This window comes from Taudactylus pleione, unplaced genomic scaffold (assembly GCF_031769625.1).
Source record: "Taudactylus pleione unplaced genomic scaffold, aTauple2 ptg000352l, whole genome shotgun sequence".
In the NCBI taxonomy this organism is placed as follows: domain Eukaryota; kingdom Metazoa; phylum Chordata; class Amphibia; order Anura; family Myobatrachidae; genus Taudactylus; species Taudactylus pleione.
Genome location: NW_028284753.1, coordinates 12,360,492 through 12,384,249, shown reverse-complemented (window position 1 = coordinate 12,384,249; position 23,758 = coordinate 12,360,492). Strand labels below are relative to the sequence as shown.

The 23,758-nt window shown below is 41.8% G+C and overlaps 1 protein-coding gene and 1 long non-coding RNA gene across 2 annotated transcripts in view; one reads left to right on the top strand and one right to left on the bottom strand.

Annotated features, from left to right (window-relative positions):
* Positions 1–2,132: 2,132 nt before the first annotated feature.
* On the bottom strand, positions 2,133–3,056 carry LOC148508666 (uncharacterized). Its single transcript, XM_088444237.1, has one exon. It carries the CDS (start codon positions 3,054–3,056, stop codon positions 2,133–2,135), a length of 924 nt encoding a protein of 307 aa, XP_088300363.1.
* A 1,212-nt stretch (positions 3,057–4,268) lies between these two features.
* The window catches only part of LOC148508665 (uncharacterized), a 51,638-nt gene continuing 32,148 nt past the window's right edge, over positions 4,269–23,758 (top strand). The window contains exon 1 of the long non-coding RNA XR_015869565.1: positions 4,269–4,438. This is a non-coding gene — a long non-coding RNA (uncharacterized LOC148508665). The remainder of the gene's footprint in view (positions 4,439–23,758) is intronic.

Genomic DNA, 23,758 nt, shown 5'->3' with positions numbered 1-23,758 from the left:
AATCCGTACTTGCTGGCATCAGTGTATAACCGGAAGGGTTTGCTATAGTCGGGATACGCCAGTAACGGTGCTTGAGTCAAGTTTTTCTTCAACTGGTCGAAGGCAGTCTGCTGTTCATCGGTCCATTGTATGTAAATTTGTCTCTTGTACTGATCTCTTGAGATCCCTTGAAGTGACTCTAGCAGTGGTGCAGACACCTTAGCGAAGTTTGGGATAAATCTCCGATAGTATCCAACAAATCCAAGGAACCTGCGGATATCCTTCACAGTCCGAGGTTGTGGCCAATCCATCATCGCCCTAATCTTTTCCGGGTCCGGAGACACTCCAGTTGAACTCACGATGTGTCCAAGATACTGAACTTGAGGCTTTAGCAAGTAGCATTTAGACGGTTTTAACTTTAGGCCAAATTTGATCAACTGATGGAAAACTTCTTGGAGATGTTGGAGATGCTCGGAATAGGTTTTTGAAAAGACGATGATGTCGTCTAGATAGAGTAGGACAGTCTCAAAATTTTTGTGGCCCAGGCAATGCTCTATTACTCTCTGAAATGTGGCTGGGGCGTTACATAGCCCAAAGGGCATCTTCAAAAACTCGAACAACCCCATGGGGGTGATGAAGGCCGTTTTCTTCCTGTCTTCTTCTGACATTTGTATCTGCCAGTATCCACTAGTGAGATCGATCGTGGAGAAGTACTGGGCTGATTTTAACGCTGTGAGTGACTCTTCTATTCGCGGAAGAGGATATGCATCCTTGTGAGTTAGACCATTTAATTTCCTGTAATCGACACAGAAACGGAATTGCCCATCTTTTTTCCGGACCAGTACCATTGGAGCTGCCCAGGGGCTATGGCTTTCTTGGATGATCCCGGAGGTCTTCATATCTTCCAACATTTTTCGCACAGTTTGGTACATTCCTGGAGCTAATGGTCGGTGTCGCTCTTTCACAGGTAGATGTTCTCCAGTGAATATCCGGTGTTGAATATTGGTCACTACTCCGAGATCTGTTGGGTATTTACTGAAAGCTTCTGAACTTTCTCGAGCCACGCGAAGAGCCCCTTGTCGTGGCTCCTCTGGGGTGGCGCTGTCTCCGATCTGAAGTTCATTCCACCAAGCTGTTTCAACTTCCGGCTCTACTTCAGGATTAGCTATTATCTCTTTTTGTCGGTTGTTGAATTTGGGATCGATCACGTTCTGAAAGGTAGTCCAGTTCAACTGTGCCATGGGTTGGTGTCGATACAATTTGACTTGACAATTATGAGGATTGAGGACCCGAAGGGGCACTCTACCATTTTTGACGGTCACCAGAGTACTGGCCACGACTACATCTGGATTGGCTGAAATGACACAAGGTTCAATAAAGGCCTCAAACTCTTGACCACGTGAGCCATGACAGGCTTTTCCCCACACTATGGTTTCTGAATTTGGTTGGAGTTTAATGGGTTTACCATCGGTTAATCTCACAGTACCTACTGCTACCTGCGCCAGCCTTTGATGACCCTGAATAATCTTGATAACCTTCTGTAATGTTTGTTGAATGGGTAACACGGCTTTGGGTATCTCTCCCCTCAAGATAGAGACTAATTCTTCTGGGCATTGTTGCAGGATGTTCATTCCCAGTATGACTGGAGCTACTTTCGCGTCATTTGTTTCTGTGACCAGGCATCCTTGTTTGGCTAGGAGGGTTTGCCCAATCCGTACATCGGCCTCCCAATATCCTACACAAGAAATGCCTAATCCATTACTGGCGATCAACTGTAGCCACGTTGGCAGTGGTCAAAGTAACTGCCCACCTTTCCAGTGTTGGTTAAAGGCAGACAATTGTATCGTAGTGATCTGCGACCCTGTATCCACCATGGCCAAGGTTTCAATTCCATTGATGGTAATGTGAATAGTGTCCAACATATTGGGGCCACCAATCTTCCGGCTTGGGATCTACTCGACTGGATCTCCCCGAGGTGCGGCCCCTATCCTCAGGATTTCGGAGTTTAAAGGCTCCATACGATCACAATTCCGTTCCACATGACCACTCCTCTCGCACCTTCTACAGATGGGTCTCCCCTGGGAATCAAATCTGTCGGTGGGTCTCCTTCCATCTCTTCGGGGGGGTTCCCACCAGTCATCTCTTGTACTCCTCTAACCAGAATCCCTCCGCACTCTGGGGGAAGAGGTAGACTTTGAACGGGCTAACTGCTTCATCTCCTTGCGCATTTCCGTTAACTCGATAGTTAAATCCGCCAGTTGCTCTTTTAAGACTTGAATTGGATCTTGGGTAGGCACTTGAGCGCTCTGTCCAACTAGATCTTTTCCAGAGTGGTTTCCTGCTCCTGTGGAGTGAAAGGTTTCCTGATACCCCGGCATTTCCGGGAATGTAACTCCATGTTTAACGTGACATCCTATCACTTTGATAGCAGCCTCTTTGAAGTCTAGAAAAGTATATTCCTCAAGTTGCATCCTTAACATTCTTAGTTGACTGCGAACACTCTCTTTATTGGCGCCCTCTATGAATTGTGCAATCAAGGTTTCGTCAGGATTCCTTATTTCATATTTATCCAAGGCCTGAATGGCTTTCAAAGCTTCTTGAAGACTTAAAGCATAATCTCTGAGTGTTTTGCCAATTCTTTGGTGCCGGCCATAAAATTTCATTTTCAACTCAGAAATCGTCTGGGTTTCAAAGATGGCAGTCAATCGTTCCAGTATCTGTTCGACCTGTTTTCGCTCCGCTCGCGGCCATGATGAGACCTCCCTTAGAGCAGCTCCCTTCAACTGCCCCATCAGTATCTCTATTTGTTGCTGCTCGTTCACAGGGTATAGGCGGAACATTGCTTTGATCTTTTTCTTGAATTCCAGCAATGTTGTTCCTTCTTCTCCCCTATTGTCTCCACTATAGGTCAGAAGCCAAGGGGCCCTGAAATAATATGGCATCGTGATAGGTGACACCAGTGTTGATGGTGTTTCTCCCCTGGGTGATGCATTTTCTGATGATGAAGGTCTCTGACCCGGTGAAGTAGGTAGAAATCTCCGGCCTGGGGTGGATGTAGGGTTCTGGGGTTCCGGCATATTTTATTTTTGTTCGTCCTGTTCGTATGACGCCAAAATGTAATACCCCGATGGGGGTATTCTATTTTTGCAAAGTTGTGGGGCTTGTGCTATGTAGGGTTTTCTTACCACTTCTCTGTCTCTGAGAGGCCCGGATTCCGACCAGGAGGTAAGTATTAAATATAGGCAATTGTATTTCACACAACTTGAATTTATTCCAACAAAAGAATATGCAAGATAAGACAAATGCAATTTAGCAACTTTACATTGAAACAATTATATCACCATCAAATTGACACTTTTTTAAGAATTGAAACACTCCGTCGTTCATTTATTTATCTGGAACTCTGGAATCTCGAATCCGAATACTAGGAGAAGGGTTAATCGGTGGATATGCAAACAGGCAAATATCAATATGCAATGTCAATACCGGATAGAATATAACTATTATTTTGTGCACAAAACAAGGAATAGTTTTACGTCACTAATGCATGCAAGTGAATGACTAGTCAATGAAAGGTTTGCAAACGGTGCCCGGGTTTTGAGTCACAGTAGTTACAATCCCCAATGTACTGCAGGCTGCATTAAAGTGTATTTGAGTTTGAAGAATGGATGTATAGCTCCATGTCTCCTTATTTTCCTTCCCTTATGCCTGCAGCGGTAAGACGTTATCTCTGTCAGATTATATGTGTTCTAGCCGGATGTTTAATAGGATCCAATTCCTCTCAATTTTATATACTGACTTTTGTGGTAGGGTTCTATACTGAGGCCACTTTGTTTAACGAACGGTTAATGTGGGAAAGTCTGCAGCAGATACGGAGATTTACTGCTATTTTCACTTTTGTCTTCTGCAGATTTTAGCTTTAACACTGAGGCGGTTATGACCTGAAGAATTATACTGCGCTGAAAGGATTTATCTGTACAAGCTGACTCCTCACTGGTACTGCAAATCTTGTGGTCATGAATTTAACTAATGAAGCAGTCCATGACTATATATATTGTTGTATTACAGTCCCAGTAACTAATTCTCTAGGGGGAGGCTGTGGTATGTCCCAAATGCTGTCTACAGATTGTCCCTGAACTTAGTAATCAGTGAGGGGTGTATGTCCAGACAGGGGTGGTGATGGTACTCACTGCTCCGCCTCCAGGGCCGGTTCAGCCACGAGTGATGGCTCCAATCTCCTCCCCAGGGCTGCTCCCTCAGCTCCCAGCTGTCAGTCAACAAGCCGGGGGAAGAGGCAGGGCGGCTCCACTGACACCGCTTCCTGCCGGCAACATCAGTCACTGCTCTCTGGCTGTCCGTTCAGCATGTCGCGCTTCGGTCACCAGTAGGTGCTGCAGCGCGAGTCTCCTCACCCCACCGGCCCCTTCAGGACTCCAGCGGCACTGCTCAATACCACTCGGTAAGTCCCGCTCTCCCCCTTTACTACAGCAGGACTTAGCCCCGTGTCACCGTCACTGTAACTCCTGAGGTAACGGGACACTCGTCACAGGGGCTCACCTCCACACCACAGGCTCCAGCCAACCACTAACGGTCCCTGCAGGTGCTCCCTATATAAGCAGCGGTCGCGTGCGGGTCCGCTTCCCGCCGACCGCACGCGCCGCTCTGCCTGACTGTTGTAGGTTTCCATGGGGACAGAGTTCCCCTATTGCTGGCTGCATACAGTGTCCTGTGTCGCGTGCCCCTATGGTTCCTATAGCTCTGTATGGGCAGTCCGTTTCAAGGGCCCCTCTGTGAGGGATGTTGATATATATATATATATATATATATATATATATGGGCAGCTTTCTGCTATAGTCATGTAAATAAATGAATTAATCGGTTATCTTAATTATTCACATACAGTATACATACATCAATTAAATACCAACATTTAGAAAATGGTAACCACTACAGGGGTGTCACATCAGTGTCAGTCTCAGGACAGCCACAGTTATGTTGCTAAGCCCTGCAGAATTCTGCCGGCCACCCACTAGTGTACAGTATATATGTTTCTTCTCTGTCTGCACCCCCCTCACAGCAGCATTTTTAGTCTCCCCTGCCCATACCTCCCTCCCATGATCCACTCTCCACCCCTGCAATACACACCCACAGCTGTACATTCAGGTTCCCTTGCCCGCATCCCCCTCACGATCAACAGCCGCACATTCAATCTTCCTTGCAGCTGCCCACACACTCCCCCGTGATCACACGCCCCAGGCACAGCCGCACATACCATCATCCCTGCGGCTGCCCACACGCTTCACCGCGATCAATCCCCCCAGTCACAGCCGCACATACCATCATCCCTGCGGCTGCCCACACACTTCACCGCGATCAAATCCCCCAGTCACAGCAATGCATTCAATGTTCCCTGCAGCTGCCCACACGATCACCCCCCAACCCCCTTCAGCATTGTTTCCCCTGCCTAGAGCTGAACTTTCAGCCTCCTTTCCCCATACCTTCATCCTTTAGATTATCACCTCCACCATTCACAATCACCTTCCCCACAGCAACACATTCAGTCTCCTGCCTGCACCCACCCTTCCTGCGATCACACCCCAAATAGCTGGAATTCATACATGCAGATACCAGCTTCCCCTCACACACACAGACACCAGCAGCACCTTTCATACATGCAGACACCAGTAGCACCTCTCACACACACAGACACCAGCAGAACCCCCACACACACAGACACCAGCAGAACCCCCACACACGCACACACCAACAGCACCCCTCATACATGCATACACCAGCAGCACCTCTCACACATGCATACACCAGCAGCACCTCTCACACACAAAGACACCAGCAGAAACGCCCACACATGCTGGCACCATCAAAACCCCACACACACGCAACCACCAGAAGAAGCTGGTTGCCATGGTTACAGAGTACATATAAGCTGTTTGCCTTAATAACGGGCTCGCCAAATTAAGATGGTTGATATGGTTACGGTCCATTACCTGACAAATTAGGATGTTGCCATGATTATGGAGTCAATTTAAACTGGTTGCCATTATAATGGGCCATTGCTAGGCAATTTAACATGGTTGCTATGGTTACAGGCCGTTGCCTGGCAAATTAAGATGGTTGCCATGGTTACAGAGTCAATCTAAACTTGTTGCTATGATTACTGGCCGTTGCAAGCAAATTAAAATGGTTGCAATGGTTACAAAGTCAAATTAAGCTGGTTGCCAAGGTTTTGGAGTCAAATTAAACTAATATCCATGGGCACAGGCCGTTGCCTGGCAAATTCAGATGTTGCCATGGTTACAAAGTCAATTTAAGCTGGTTGCCATGGTTATGGAGTCAAATTAAACTGGTTGGTATGGTTATGGGCCATTGCTAAAAATTAAGCTGGTTGCCATGGTTACAAAGATGGTTGCCATAGTTATAGACTAAAATTAAACTGGTTGCTATAGTTATGAGCCATTGCTAGGCAAATTAAGCTGGTTGCCATGGTTACGGAGTCAATTTAAGCTGGTTGCCATGGAAATGGCCTGTTGTTAGCCAATTTAAGATAGTTACTATGGTTAAGTGCCGTTGTGTTGCAAATTAAGCTGGTTGCAATGGTTTCGGAGTCAATTGAAGATGGTTGCCATGGTTACGGAGTCAATTTAAACTGGTTGCTATGGTTACGGGCCATTGCTATCAAATTAAGCTGGCTGTCATGGTTATGGTGTCAATTTAAGCTGTTTGCCATAGTAATGGGCCACTGCTAGATATTTTAAGATGGTTGCTATGGTTATGGTTTGTTGCTAGAAAATTAAGCTGGTTGATATGGTTATGGAGTCAATTTAAGCTGGTTGCCATGGTTTTGGAGTCAAATTAATCTGGTTGCTTTGGTTACGGGCTATTGCTAGGCAAAGTAAGCTGGTTGACATTGTTATGGAGTCAATTTAAGCTGGTTGCCATAGTTACAGACTCAAATTAAACTGGTTGCTACAGCTATGGGCCAGTGCTAGGCAAATTAAGCTGGTTGCCATGGTTACAGAGTCAATTAAAATTGGTTGCCATGGAAATTGCCCATTCCTAGCCAATTTAAGATTGTTGCTATGGTTAAGTGCCATTGCCTTGCAAATTAAGCTGGTTGCGATGGTTATGGAGGCAAACTGGTTGCTATGGTTATGGACCATTGCTAGGCTAATTAAGTTAGTTGCTATGGTTATAGGGTCAATATAAAATGTTTGCCATAGTACCGGGCTGTTGCTAGCCAATTTAAGATGGTTGCTATGGTTACGGTCTGTTGCCTGGCAAATTAACATGTTGCCATGGCTATAGAGTCAAAATAAGATGGATGCCATGGTCACAGTGTCATTTCAAACTGGTTGCTATGGCTATGGGCCACTGCAAGCAAATTAAGATGGTTGCCATGGTTATAGAGTCAATTTAAGCTGGTAGCCATGGTTTTGGAGTTAATTTAAACTGGTTGCTAAGGTTATGGGCCATTGCTAGGCAAATTAAGATGGTTTCCATGGTAATGGAGTCAATTTAGGCTGGTTGCCATGGTTACTGAGTCAAATTAAAATGGGCTGCAATGGTTATGGAGTAAATTTAGGCTGGTTGCCATGGTAATGGGATGTTGTTAGCTAAATAAAGATGGTTACTATGGATACAGGCGGTTGCCTGGCAAATTAAGCTGGTTGCCATGGTTACGGAGTCAATTTAATGTGGTTGCTATAGTTACGGGCCGTTGCTAGCAAATTAAGGTTGTTTTGCAATGGTTACAGAGTAAATTTAAGCTGTTGCCATGGTTACGGAGTCAAATTAAATTGGTTGCTATGGTTATAGGCTGTTGCTTGGCAAATGAAGCTGCTTGTCATGCATACTGAGTCATTTTAAACTGGTTGCTGTGGATTTGGCAAGATGCTAGCAAACTAATCTGGTTGTCATGGTTACAAAGTCAATTTAAACTGGTTTCCATGGATACAGAGTCAAATTAGATGGTTGCCATGGTTAAGGAGTTAAAATAATCTGGTTGCTATGGTTACAAGCCATTGCTTGCATAGTAAGCTTGTTGCCAAATTTATAGAGTCAATTTAATATGGTTGCCATGGTTATAGAGTCAAATTAAACTGGTTGCTATGGTTATGGGTCATTGCTAAGCAAATTAAGCTAGTTGCCATGGTTATGGAGTCATTATAAGCAGTTTGGCATAGTAACGGGCCGCTGCTAGCCAATTTAAGATAGTTGCTATGATTATGGTCTGTTGACTGGCAAATTAAGCTTGTTTCCATGGCTATGGTGTCAATTTAAGCTGGTTGTCATGGTTATGGAGTCAAATTAAACTGGTTGCTATGGTTCTGGGCTGTTTCTTGGCAAATGAAGCTGGATGCCATGCTTAGAGAGACATTTTAAACAGGTTGCTATAGTTCCAGTCCATTGCTAGGCAAAATAAGCTTTATGCCATGGTTATGGAGTCAATATAAGCTATTTGCCATAGTAACAAGTCATTGTTAGCCAATTAAAGATAGATGCTATGGCTCGGTCCATTGTGTGGAAAATTTGGGTATGGAGTCAATGTAAGCTGGTTGCCATGGTTATGGAGTCCAAATAAACTGGTTGCTATGGTTACGGGCCTTTGCTAGCAAATTAAGCTGGTTTTTATGGCTACAGAAGCTATTTAAGCTGGTTGCCTTAGTTGTGGAGTCAACTTAAACTGGTTGATATGGTTATGGGTCATTGCTAGCAAATTAAGCTGGTTACCATGGTTATGGTGTCAATTAGGGCTGGTTGCCATGGTTGCGGAGTCAAATTAAACTGGTTGCCACGGTTACGGAGTCAATTTGAATTAAACTTGTTGCCATGGTAACGGGCTGTTACTAGCCAAATTAAGATGGTTGCTATGGTTATGGGCCGCTGCCTGGCAAACTAAGCTGGTTTCCATGGTTATAGAGTCAATTTAAGCTGGTTGCCATGGTGATGTAGTCAAATTAAATTGGTCGCTATGGTAATGAGCTTTTGCTTGTCAAATTAAGCTGGTTTTAATGGTTATGGAGTCAATTTAAGATGTTTGCCTTGGTTACAGAGTCATTTTAAACTGGTTGCTATGGTTAAGGGCCATTTCTATCAAACTAAGCTGGTTGCCATAGTTATAGAGTCAATTTAAGCTGGGGCAATGTTTTTGGAGTCAACTTAAAATGATTGCTAAGGTTGTTGCTAGACAAATGAAGCTGGTTGCCATGGTTACGTAGTTAACTTAAGCTGGTTGCCGTGGTTACAGAGTCAAATTAAACTTGTTGCAATGGTTGCGGGCCATTGCTATAAAATTAAGCTGGTTGCCATGGCTATGGTGTCAAATTAAGCTGTTTGCCATAGTAACGGACCACTGCTAGCCAATTTAAGTTGGTTGCTATGGTTATGGTTTGTTGCCTGGCAATTTAAGATGTTTCTATGGTTACGGATCAATTTAAACTGGTTGCCATGGTAACAGAGTGAATTTAAGCTGGTTGCCATGGTTTTGGAGTTAACCTAAACTGGTTGCTATTGTGATGAGCTGTTGCTAGGCAAATTAAGCTGGTTGCCATGGCTACAGAGTCAATTTAAGATGGATGCCATGGTTACAGAGCCAAAATAAACTTTTTGCTATAGTAACGGGTCGTTGCTATCAAATTAAGCTGGCTGTCATGGTTATGGTGTCAATTTAAGCTGTTTGCCATTGTAATGGGCCACTGCTAGCCATTTTAAGATGGTTGCTATGGTTATGGTTTGTTGCCTGGCAATTTAAGATGTTGCTATGGTTATGGAGTCAATATAAGCTGTTTGCCATAGTAACAGTCCATTGCTTGGCAAATTAAGATATTGCCTTGGTTACGGAGTTAATATAAAATGGTTGCAATGGTTAGTCATTTTAAACTGGTTGCTATGGTTACTGGCTGTTGTAGCAAATTAAGCTGGTTGCCATGGTTATAGAGTCAATTTAAGCTGGTTGCCATGGTTCTGGAGTAAACTTAAACTGGTTACTATGGATACAGGCCATTGCCTGACAAATTAAGCTGGTTGCCATGGTTATAGAGACAATTTAAGCTGGTTGCCATGGTTACGGAACCAAACTAAATTGATTTCTATGATTATGGGCAGTTGCTAGGCAAATGAAGCTCATTAATTTTAAACTGGTTTATATGGTAATGGTCCATTGCTAGCAAATGAAGCTGGTTGTCATTGTTATGGAGTCAATTTAAACGGATTTCTATGGTTATGGGCCGTTGCTTGCAAAATAAGATGGTTGCCATGGTTACGGAGTCAATTTATGCTAGTTGCCATGGTTATGGAGTCAAATTAAACTGGTTGCTATGGTTATGGGCTGTTAATGGTAATGGAATGTTGTTAGCTAAATAAAGATGGTTACTATGGATACAGGCTCTTGCCTGGCAAATTAAGCTGGTTGCCATGGTTACAGAGTCAATTGAGGCTGGTTGCCATGGTTACAGAGTCAAATTAAATTGGTTGCTATGGTTACAGATAGTTGCTTGGCAAATTAAGCTTGTTGCCTTGGTTATGGATTTATTTTAAACTGGTTGCTATGGTAATGGTTCGTTGCAAGGAAATTAAGATGGTTGCCATGGTTTCTGAGTCAATTTAAACTGGTTACTGGAATGGGCCATTGCTTGGCAATATAAGCTGTTTGCCATGGTTACTGAGTCATTTTAAACTGGTTGCTATGGTTACGGGTTGTTGCTTGGCAAATGAAGCTTGCTCATGCTAATGGGATGTTGTTAGCTAAATAAAGATGGTTACTATGGATACAGGCCATTGCCTGGCAAATTAAGCTGGTTGCCATGGTTACAGAGTCAAATTAAATTGATTGCTATGGTTACGGGCATTTGCTTGGCAAATGAAACTAGTTGCCTTGGTTATGGATTTATTTTAAACTGGTTGCTATGGTTAAGGCCAGCTGCTAGCAAATTAAGCTGGTCACCATGGTTACAGAGTCAATTTAGCTGGTTGCCATGGTTATGGAGTAAAAATAATCTAGTTGCTATGGTTACTGACCATTATAGGCAAAGTAAGCTGGTTGCCATATTTACAGAGTCAATTTTAACTGATTGCCATAGTTACAGAGGTAATTTAAACTGGTTGCTATGCTTATGGGTCATTGCTAGCAAACAAAGATGGTTACCATGGTTACATAATCAATTTAATCTAGTTTACATGGTTATGGAGTAAATTTAAACTGTTTGCCATAGTATTGGGCCGCTGCTAGCCAATTTAAGATGGTTGCTTTGGTTATGGTCCGTTGCCTGGCAAATTAAGATGTTGCCATAGTTATGGAGTCATTTTAAAGTGGTTGCTATTGTAGCCATCTGTTGCTAGCAAATTAAACTGGATGCCATGGTTATGAAGTCATTTTAAAGTGGTTGCTATGTTTACGGGCTGTTGCTAGCAAATTAAGCTGGTTGCTATGGTTACAGAGTCAAATTGAACTTGTTGCTATAGTTATGGCCCATTGCTAGCAAATTAAGCTAATTGCCATGGTTATGGAGTTCATTTAAGCAGTTTGACATAGTAATGGGCCAATGCTAGCCAATTGGTTGCTATGATTACAGTCCATTGCCTGTCAAATTAAGATGTTGCCATGGTTACGGAGTCAATGTAAGCTGGTTGCCATGATTTTTTAGTCATTTTATACTGGTTGCTATGGTTATGGGCCATTGATAGCAAATTAAAATGGTTTTTATGGTTACCAAGGCAATTTAAGCTGGTTGCCATGGTTTTGGAGTCAACCTAAACTGGTTGCTATGGTTATGGGTCATTGCTAGCAAATTAAGCTGGTTACCAATGTTATGGTGTCAATTTAGGCTGGTTGCCATGGTTATGGAGTTAAATGAAACTGGTTGCAATGGTTACAGAGTCAATTTAAGCTAGTTGCCATGGTAACAGGCTGTTGCTAGCCATTTAAGATGGTTGCTATGGTTACGAGCCAGTGCCTGACAAACTAAGCTGGTTGCCATAGTTACAGAGTCAATTTAAGATGGTTGCCATGGTGACAGAGTCAAATAAACTGGTTGCTATGGTAACAGGGCTGTTGCTTGGCAAATGAAACTGGTTGCCATGGTTACATAGTCAATATAAGGTGGTTGCCTTGGTTATAGAGTCATTTTAAACTGGTCGCTATGGTTAAGGTCCATTGCAAGCAAATTAAGCTGGTTGCCATGGTTACAGAGTCAAATTAAACTTGTTGCTATAGTTATGGGCCGTTGCTAACAAATGAAGCTTTTGGCTATGGTTATGATGTCAATTTAAGCTGTTTGCCATAGTAACAGGCCACTGCTAGCCAATTTTAGAAGGTTGCTATGGTTATGCTCCATTGACTGGCAAATTAAGATGTTGCCATGGTTACGGAGTCAATTTAAGCTGGTTGCCATGGTAATGGGCTGTTACTTACCAATTTAATATGGTTGCTATGATTACGGGCCATTTCCTGGCAAATTAAACTGGTTTCCATGGTTACGGAGTTAATGTAAGTTTGTTGCCATGGTTATGAAGTCAAATTAATCTGGTTGCTATGGTTACGGGCCATTGATTGGCAAATTAAGCTAATTGCCATGGTAATGGAGTAATTTTAAACTGGCTGCTATGTAACGGCCTGTTGATTGCTATAGTCATGAAGTCAATTTAAGATGGTTGCCATGGTTACAAAGGCAAATTATACTGGTTGCTATGGTTACGGGCCATTGCTAGAAAATTAAGCTGGTTGCCATGGTTATAGAGTCAATTTAAAATGATTGCCATGGTTTTGGAGTCAAATTAAGCAGTTTGCCATAGTAACGGGCCACTGCTAGCCAATTTAAGATGGTTGCTATGATTACAGTCCGTTGCCTGTCAATTTACGATGTTGCGATGGTTACGGAGTCAATTTAAGCTGGTTGCCATGGTTAGCAAGTCAAATTAAACTGGTTGCTATGGTTTTAGGCTTTAGGTACGGTCCGTTGCTAGGCAAATTAAGCTGGTTGTTATGGTTACAGAGTCAAAATAAACTGTTTGCCATAGTAATGGGTCTATGCTAGCCAATTTAAGATGGTTGCTAGGGATACGGTCATTTGAGTGGAAAATTTAGATGTTGCCATGGTTATGGAGTCAAAGTAAGCTGCTTGCTATTTTTGCAGAGTCATTTTCAACTGGTTGCTATGGTTACTGGCCATTGCTAGCAAAGTAAGATGTTGACATGGTTACAGAGTCAATGTAATCTGGATGCCATGGTTACGGAGTCATTTTAAACTGTTTGCTATGATTACAGGCCATTGATAGCAAATTAAGCAGGTTGCCATTTTTATAGATTCAATTTAAGCTGGTTGTAATAGTTTTGGAGTCAACTTAAACTGGTAATCCATGGTTAAGGGTCAATGCTAGGCAAATGAAGCTGGTTGCCATGGTTACGGAGTCAATTTAGGGTGGATGCTATGGTTACAGAGTCATAATAAACTGATTGCATTGGTTATGGAGTCAATTTATGCTAGTTGCCACAGTAATGGGCTGTTGCTAGCCAATTTAAGATGGTTGCTATGGGCCGCTGCCTGGCAAATTATGCTGATTGCCATGGTTATTAAGTAAATTTAAGATGGTTGCCATGGTTACAGAGTCAAATTAAACTGGTTGCTATGGTAATGGGCCGTTGATTGGCAATTGAAGCTGGTTGCTATGGTTAGAGTCAATTTAAGCTGGTTGCCATGGTTACGGAGTTAATTTCAGATTGTTGCAATGGTTACAGAGTTAAAATAAACTAGTTGCTATGGTTATGGGCCATTTCTTGGCAAATTAAACTAATTGCCATGATAGCGGAGTAATTTTAAACTGACTGCTACAGTAACGGGCTGTTGCTAGCAAATTAAGCTGGTTGCTATGGTTACTAAGTCAATTTCAGCTGGTTCCCATGATTAAAAAGTCAAATTATACTGGTTGCCATGGTTACATACCATTGTTAGGCAAATTAAGCTGGTTGCCATGGTTATGGAGCCAACTTTAGCTGGTTGCCATGGGCCATTGCTAGCCAATTTAGGATGGTTGCTATGGTGCCATGGTTATGGAGCCAATTTAACCTGGTTACCATGGTTACAAAGTCAAATTAAAGTGATTGCTATGGGTGCTGACCTTTGCTTGGCAAATTAAGCTGATTTTCATTGTTATGGAGTAATTTTAAAGTGGTTGCTGTGGTAACGGTCCGTTACTAGCAAATTAATCTTGTTGCCATGGTTTTGGACTCAATTTAAACTGGTTGCTATGGTTATGGGCCATTGCCTGGCAAATTAAGCTGGTTGCCATGGTTATGGTGTCAATTTAAGCTGGTTGCCATGGTTATGGAGTCAAATTAAACTGGTTACTATGGTTTCAGGCTGTTTCTGGGCAAATAAAGCTGGTTGCCATGGTTATAGAGTCATTATAAACTGGTTGCTATAGTTACGGTCCATTGCATAGCAAATTAAGCTGGTTGCGATGGTTACGGAGTCAATATAAGATGTTTACCATAGTACCTGGCCTATGCTAGCCAATTTTAGATGGTTGCTATGGATACGGTCCTTTGCATGGAAAATTTAGATGTTGCCATGGTTACGGAGTCAATGTAAGCTGTTTGCCATGGTTACAGAGTTATTTTAAACTGGTTGCTATGGTTACGGAATGTTGCTAGCAAATTAAGCTTTTTGCCATGGATATGGTGTCAATTTAAGCTGTTTACCATAGTAACGGGTGACTGCTATGGTTTCAGTCCGTTGCATGGCAAATTCAGATGTTGCCATGGTTATTATGTCAATTTAAGATGGTTGCCATGGTAATGGGCCATTGCTAACCAATTTAAGCTGGTTGCTATGGTAATGGGCCATTGCCTGGCAAATTAAACTGGTTTTCATGGTTTTGGAGTCATTTTAAAGTGGAGTTAATTTAAGATCGTTGCCATGGTTACTGAGTCAAATTAAACTGGTTGCTATGGTTTTGGGCTGTTTCTTGGCAAAGAAAGCTAATTGCCATGGTTACAGAGTCATTTTAAACAGTTTGCTATAGTTACGGTCCATTGCTAGGCAAATTAAGCTTGATGCCATGGTTATGGAGCCAATATAAGCTGTTTACCATAGTAATGGACTGTTGCTAGCCAATTTAAGATAGTGTCTATGGTTAGGTCCATAGCGTGGAAAATTTGGTTACGGAGTCAATGTAAGCTGGTTGCCATGGTTATGGAGTCCAATTAAACTGGTTGCAATGGTTACAGGCCATTGCTAGCAAATTAAGATGTTGCCATGGTTACGGATACAATGTAAGCTAGTTGCCATGATTATGGAGTCATTTTAAACTGGTTTCTATGGTTATGGGCCATTGCTAGCAAATTAAGATGGTTTTTATGGTTACCAAGGCAATTTAAGCTGGTTGCCATGGTTTTGGAGTCAACCTAAACTGGTTGCAATGGTTATGGGTCATTGCAAGCAAATTAAGCTGGTTGCCAATGTTATGGTGTCAATTTAGGCTGGTTGCCATGGTTACGGAGTTAAATTAAACTTGTTGCAATGGTTATAGAGTCAATTTAAGCTAGTTGCCATTGTAATGGACTGTTGCTAGCCATTTAAGATGGTTGCTATGGTTACGGGCCGCTGCCTGGCAAACTAAGCTGGTTGCCATAGTTACAGAGTCAATTTAAGATGGTTGCCATGGTGACAGAGTCAAATAAAACTGGTTGCTATGGTAACGGGGCTGTTGCTTGGCAAATGAAACTGGTTTCCATGGTTACGGAGTCAATATAAGGTGGTTGCCTTGGTTATAGAGTCATTTTAAACTGGTCGCTATGGTTAAGGTCCATTGCAAGCAAATTAAGCTGGTTGCCATGGTTACTAAGTCAATTTCAGCTGGTTCCCATGATTACAAAGTATAATTATACTGGTTGCTATGGTTACATACCATTGTTAGGCAAATTAAGCTGGTTGCCATGGTTACGGAGTCAACTTTAGCTGGTTGCCATGGGCCATTGCTAGCCAATTTAGGATGGATGCTATGGTGCCATGATTATGGAGCCAATTTAACCTGGTTACCATTGTTACAAAGGCAAATTAAAGTGGTTGCTATGGGTGCTGACCTTTGCTTGGCAAATTAAGCTGATTTTCATTGTTATGGAGTCATTTTAAAGTGGTTGCTGTAGTAACGGTCCGTTACTAGCAAATTAATCTTGTTGCCATGGTTTTGGACTCAATTTAAACTGGTTGCTATGGTTATGAAGTCAAATTAAACTGGTTACTATGGTTTCAGGCTGTTTCTGGGCAAATAAAGCAGGTTGCCACGTTTATAGAGTCATTATAAACTGGTTGCTATAGTTACGGTCCATTGCATAGCAAATTAAGCTGGTTGCGATGGTTACGGAGTCAATATAAGATGTTTGCCATAGTACCGGGCCTATGTTAGCCAATTTAAGATGGTTGCTATGGATACGGTCCTTTGCATGGAAAATTTAGATGTTGCCATGGTTACAGAGTCAATGTAAGCTGTTTGCCATGGTTACAGAGTTATTTTAAACTGGTTGCTATGGTTACGGAATGTTGCTAGCAAATTAAGCTTTTTGCCATGGATATGGTGTCCATTTAAGCTGTTTACCATAGTAATGGGTGACTGCTATGGTTTCAGTCCGTTGCATGGCAAATTCAGATGTTGCCATGCTTTCTATGTCAATTTAAGATGGTTGCCATGGTGATGGGCCATTGCTAATCAATTTAAGCTGGTTGCTATGGTAATGGGCCATTGCCTGGCAAATTAAACTGGTTTTCATGGTTTTGGAGTCATTTTAAAGTGGAGTTAATTTAAGATCGTTGCAATGGTTACGGAGTCAAATTAATCTGGTTGCTATGGTTACAGGCTGTTGCTAGCAAATAAAGCTGGGTGCCATGGTTACTGAGTCAATTTTAGCTGGTTGCCAAAGTAACGGGCCATTGCTAGCCAATTTAAGATGGTTGCAATGGTTACGGGTCATTGCTTTGCAAATGAAGCTGATTGCCATGGTTATGGAGTCAATTTAAACTCTTTGCCATGGTTATGGAGTCAATTTAAACTGCTTGCCATAGTAACGGAGGAAATTTAAGCTGGTTGCCATGGTAATGAAATCGAAATAATCTGGTTGATATGGATACGCGCCGTTATAGGTAAACTAAGATGGTTGCCATATTTACAGAGTCAATTTAAGATGGTTGCTATGGTTACAGAGTCAAATTAACCTGTTTGCTCTGGTTACAGGTCGTTTCTAGGCAAATTAAGCTAGTTGCCATGGTTATGGACTCAATTTAAGCAGTTTGCCATAGTAACGGACCGCTGCTAGCCAATATAAGATGGTTGATATGATTACGGTCCATTGCCTGTCAAATTAAGATGTTGCCATGGTTCCGGAGACAATTTAAGCTGGTTGCCATGGTTACGGAGTCAAATTAAACTGGTTGCTATGGTTTTGGGCTGTTTCTTGGCAAAGAAAGCTAATTGCCATTGTTACAGAGTCATTTTAAACAGGTTGCTATAGTTACGGTCCATTGCTAGGCAAATTAAGCTTGATGCCATGGTTATGGAGCCAATATAAGCTGTTTGCCATAGTAATGGGCTGTTGCTAGCCAATTTAAGATAGTGTCTATGGTTAGGTCCATAGCGTGGAAAATTTGGTTACGGAGTCAATGTAAGCTGGTTGTCATGGTTATGGAGTCCAATTAAACTGGTTGTAATGGTTACAGGCCATTGCTAGCAAATTAAGATGTTGCCATGGTTACGGAGACAATGTAAGCTAGTTGCCATGATTATGGAGTCATTTTAAACTGGTTGCTATGGTTATGGGCCATTGCTAGCAAATTAAGATGGTTTTTATGGTTACCAAGGCAATTTAAGCTGGTTGCCATGGTTTTGGAGTCAACCTAAACTGGTTGCAATGGTTATGGGTCATTGCAAGCAAATTAAGCTGGTTGCCAATGTTATGGTGTCAATTTAGGCTGGTTGCCATGGTTACGGAGTTAAATTAATCTTGTTGCAATGGTTACAGAGTCAATTTAAGCTAGTTGCCATTGTAACGGGCTGTTGCTAGCCATTTAAGATGGTTGCTATGGTTACGGGCCGCTGCCTGGCAAACTAAGCTGGTTGCCATAGTTACAGAGTCAATTTAAGCTGGTTGCCATGGTGACAGAGTCAAATAAAACTGGTTGCTATGGTTACGGGGCTGTTGCTTGGCAAATTAAACTGGTTGCCATGGTTACGGAGTCAATATAAGGTGGCTGCCTTGGTTACAGAGTCATTTTAAACTGGTTGCTATGGTTAAGGTCCATTGCTAGTAAATTAAGCTGGTTGCCATGGTTACAGAGTCAAATTAAACTTGTTGCTATAGTTACGGGCCGTTGCTAGCAAATGGAGCTTTTGGCTATGGTTATGGTGTCATTTAAGCTGTTTGCCATAGTAATGGGCCACTGCTAGCCAATTTAAGAAGGTTGCTATTGTAATGCTCCGTTGACTGGCAAATTAAGATGTTGCCATGGTTACAGCAGTCAATTTAAGCTGGTTGCCATGGTAATGGGCTGTTACCAATGTAATATGGTTGCTATGATTATGGGCCATTTCCTGGCAAATTAAACTGGTTTCCATGGTTACAGAGGTAATGTAAGTTTGTTGCCATGGTTACAAAGTCAAATTAATCTGGTTGCTATGGTTACGGGCCATTGCTTGGCAAATTTAGCTAATTGCCATGGTAATGGAGTAATTTTAAACTGGCTGTTATATAACAGGCTGTTGATTGCTATGGTCATGATGTCAATTTAAGCTGGTTGCCATGGTTACAAAGTCAAATTATACTGGTTGCTATGGTTACGGGACATTGCTAGAAAATTAGCTGGTTGCCATGGTTATAGAGTCAATTTAAGATGACTGCCATGGTTTTGGAGTCAAATTAAACTGGTTGCTATGGTTTACAGGTCATTGCTAGGCAAATTAAGCTAATTGTGCCATGGTTGTGGAGTTAATTTAAGCAGTTTGTCATAGTAACAGGCCGATGCTAGCCAATTTAAGATGGTTGCTATGATTACAGTCCATTGCCTGTCAAATTAAGATGTTTCCATACTTATGGAGTCAATTTATGCTGGTTGCCATGGTTACCAACTCAAATTATACTAGTTGCTATGGTTCTAGGCTGTTTCTTGGCAAATGAAGATTGTTGTCATGGTTACAGAGTCATTTTAAACAGGTTGCTATAGTTATTGTCCGTTGCTAGGAAAATTAAGCTGGTTGTTATGGTTACGGAGTCAATATAAGCTGTTTGCCATAGTAATGGGCCTATGCTAGCCAATTTAAGATGGTTGCTATGGATATGGTCATTTGAGTGGAAAATTTCGATGTTGCCATGGTTATGGAGTCAAAGTAATCTGGATGCCATGGTTATGGAGTCATTTTCAACTGTTTGCTATGATTACAGGCCATTGATAGCAAATTAAGCTGGTTGCTATTTTTATAGATTCAATTTAAGATGGCTGTAATGGTTTTGAAGTCAACTTAAACTGGTTACCATGGTTAAGGGTCAATGCTAGGCAAATGAAGCTGGTTGCCATGGTTATGGAGTCAATTTAGGGTGGTTGCCATGGTTATGGAGTCAATTTAGGGTGGTTGCAATGGTTACAAAGTCAAAATAAACTGATTGCCTTGGTTATGGAGTCAATTTAAGCTAGTTGCCACAGTAATGGGTTGTTGCTAGCCAATTTAAGATGGTTGCTATGGTTATGGGCCACTGCCTGGCAAATTATGCTGGTTGCCATGGTTATTAAATAAATTTAAGGTGGTTGCCATGGTTACAGAGTCAAATTAAACTGGTTGCTATGGTAATGGACAGTTGATTAACAAATTAAGCTGGTTGCTATGGTTACAGAGTTAATTTTAAAATTTTGTTGTAATGGTTACAGAGTTAAAATAATCTAGTTGCTATGGTTATGTGCCATTGCTTGACAAATTAAACTAATTGCCATGGTAACGGAGTAATTTTAAACTGGCTGCTATAGTAAAGGGCTGTTGCTAGCAAATTAAGATGGTTGCTATGGTTACTGAGTCAAAGTAAGATGGTTTCCATGGTTACATTATACTGGTTGCTATGGTTTTTTACCATTGCTAGGCAAATTAAGCTGGTTGCCATGGTTATGGAGTAAATTTTAGCTGGTTGCCATGGTAATGAGCTGTTGCTAGCCAATTTAGGATGGTTGCTATGGTGCCATGGTTTTGGAGCCAATTTAAGATGGTAACCATGGTTACAGAGGCAAATTAAACTGGTTGCTATGGGTGCAGGCCATTGCTTGGCAAATTAAGCTGATTTCCATTATTATGGAGTCATTTTAAAGTGGTTGCTGTGGTAATGGTCCGTTGCTAGCAAATTAAACTGGTTGCCATGGTTTTGGACTCAATTTAAACTGGTTGCTATGGTTATGAGTCATTGCCTGGCAAATTAAGCTGGTTGCCATGGTTACGGTGTCAATTTAAGCTGGTCGTCATGGTTATGGAGTCAAATTAAACTGGTTGCTATGGTTTTGGGCTGTTTCTGGGCAAATAAAGCTGGTTGCCTTGGTTATAGAGTCATTATAAACTGGTTGCTATAGTTACTGTCCATTAGATAGCAAATTAAACTTGTTGTGATGGTTACGGAGTCAATATAAGATGTTTGCCATAGTACCAGGCCTATGCTAGCCAATTTAAGATGGTTCTATGGATACGGTCCTTTGCGTAGAAAATTTAGATGTTGCCATGGTTGCGGAGTTAATGTAAGCTGGTTGCCATGGTTACAGAGTCATTTTAAACTGGTTGCTATGGTTATGGGCCATTGCTAGCAAATTAAGCTTGTTGCCATGGATATGATGTCAATTTAAGCTGTTTACCATAGTAACGGGTGACTGCTAGCCAATTCAGGATGGTTGCTATGGCTTCAGTCTGTTGCATGGCAAATTAAGATGTTGCCATGGTTACGGTGTCTATTTACGCTAGTTGCGATGATAATGGGCCGTTGCTAACCAATTTAAACTGGTTGCTATGGTAATGGGCCATTGCCTGGCAAATTAAACTGGTTTTCATTGTTTTGGAGTCATTTTAAAGTGGAGTTAATTTAAGATCATTGCAATGGTTATGGAGTCAAATTAATCTGGTTGCTATGGTTACAGGCTGTTGCTTAGCAAAATAAGCTAATTGTCATGGCCTTTTTATACAGGCTGCTATAGTAAAGACTGTTAATAGCAAATAAAGCTGGGTGCCATGGTTACTGAGTTAATTTTAGCTGGTTGCCAAGGTAACAGGCCATTGCTAGCCAATTTAAGATGGTTGCTATGCTTACAAGCAATTGCCTGGTAAATGAAGCTGGTTGCCATGGTTATGGAGTCAATAAAATATATATAAGAGTACCACTCCGGCGCATGGTTACAAAGGTAAATTTATCCACCAGATGATTCTTTCAACTCTTTATCCACAATTGTTCTTTTCCTCCTCAATTTCTCAATAGGGCACACCAAGAGCCTTTATATTCAATATTCCTCACAAAAAGAAAAAGGAAAACATAATGCAATAACGTATGATGCACAAAAGAATTATTTTAATAAATCATCACACTCACATAAGAATAAAATCACAAAGCATATAACACCACACAGGGTGCATAATCCACATGGGAGATATACTGGACCCGGATGCCAGGGACATAAAGATGTAAAACGCCCAACACCGGGGGTCCCAGACACCAACCTGAATTCCCACTCAGTTCACCTGGTCACCAGTCCATAAAGTTCTCTCCCTTAGCATTCACCCGCTTAGCGCTTTTTGGACAATGATGTCCTTCATCAGAAGCGTGGTGATCACACAACCTAATAGGGCTTAAATACCCCTTTTAGTGGGTCATGTGACAACATTGATTCCCGCACTTTCCATAAGCCACTCCTTCCCCAGGAGTAATAAAAGTGATGTCCTCTGGATATCCTGCCTATCTATTGAACCGGAAGTCGTCATTGACACGCATCGTACACAGTTCCAGCGTCATGACGCACTTCCGGTTTGCGGCTGGTGACAGGAAGTTTACAGATGGAAACCGCCCATCCAGCATTGCGTTCCAAGTCCAGGAAGTGTTTCAATCATGATGGATTTAAATAGTAAAAGTCCCGAATAAGGTGCAATACGCGAGGATATGTAAAAAAGAAAAGAAAATCTGCATAAAAATCTAGAATACAATATAAATAATGAGCAGCAGAGGAACATTAAGAAATGAGCAGCAGAGGAACATAAAAAATTATGAGCAGCAAAGGCACATTAAAACTTTAAAAAAGAGAGGTGTATAAAAAACAAAGATAAAACATAATTAATAAAAATCATCATATAAACAAACATCGGTATATAAATATTCATAAAAACCACTTAAGTTCAAATTCACCATTCAGACCACCAGGTACCAGGGTTTTAAGTTTATGGATCCACCTCATCTCAGATTTAGAAAGTCTCACTTCTAAATCTTTGGTTCTCCATGTAGCATATAACTGTTGGATCCCCCAAAAAGATTTTAAATGGCAAGGATTTGACCCGTGGATAAGTTTAAAATGTGCAGATACAGTATGGGTCTCCAAACCCTTTTTAATATTATATAAATGTTCTGATAATCTCGTTTTTAAATTATGACTGGTTTTGCCAATATATATAAGGCCACATTTACATTCCAGTCCATAAATCACGTTCTTAGAATTACATGTTATAAATTCTTTTATTGGGTATTCAACCCCCTTAACATTAAAATGTTTAATTTTAGATGGGCCCATAACTGTTCTACACATATTACACATTCCACATCTGTGGAAACTCAGGGGGTCATTCAGACCCACTCGCGAGCAAAGGACGCTCACAAGCGGGTCGATGTTGGGTGAATGCGCATGCGCACGATGGAGGGAGCTCCGTCGTGCGCATGCGTGAGACCCGGCGAGCGACGAGGAATACGTCGCTCGGGGTCTCGCACCAAAGGGGGCGTGCTGTCGATGGTGAGTGACAGCACGCCCCCTTTGGTGGGCGTGCCGGGGACGTGGCTGCCAGATGGAGGCATTCCCATGGGAATGCCTACCGTCTGAGTCCGGCCCCACTGACATCAGTAATGATGTCAGTGGGAGTGATTTTGGCTCTGATAGAGCCAAAATCACTCCTGGGCTTGTGGCAGTCTCGTCGAAAGCCCGATGGTCACGATGGTCAAAGACCATCGCGACCATCATCATGGCCGCTCGCTATAGCTGTGGGTGGTCGCTCCATTTTTAGGGAGGAGGGCCCTGATTCAGAGCGAGTGCTCTGGTCAGAGCGTCTGGCTCTGAATCAGGCCCTCAAACTCCTAATGCTAACTCTCGGATTTATTTCTAAAGAACTTTTCACCAATTTGTCCTTTAAAGATGGAGCTTTCCTATATATATATAAATGATGGTTTATCAGGTATCTTATCACCAATAATGGAATCTTGTTTCAAGATCTTCCAATGTTTTCTAAACACTGCTTCTATTTCTTTATACTGGGAATTAAAATGACTTAAGAAAGACCATTCAAATCTATTAACCTTTACATCTTCCTTTCTCTTATTGACTAAAAGGTCATGTCTATCTATGGTATTTAGTCTATCCTGAGCTTTCTTTAGGGATTCTTCATTATAACCTTTATCTAGGAAACGTTCAGTCATTTCCTTTGATTGCACATCACAGACTTCTTGTTCTGTGCAATTACGTTTCACTCTTAAATATTGACTGAATGTAATCCCTTCAAGCCAATTATC

Excerpts from the sequence above, each read along its gene's own strand:
- LOC148508666 (XM_088444237.1), bottom strand. The coding sequence starts at position 3,056 with ATGCCGGAACCCCAGAACCCTACATCCACCCCAGGCCGGAGATTTCTA.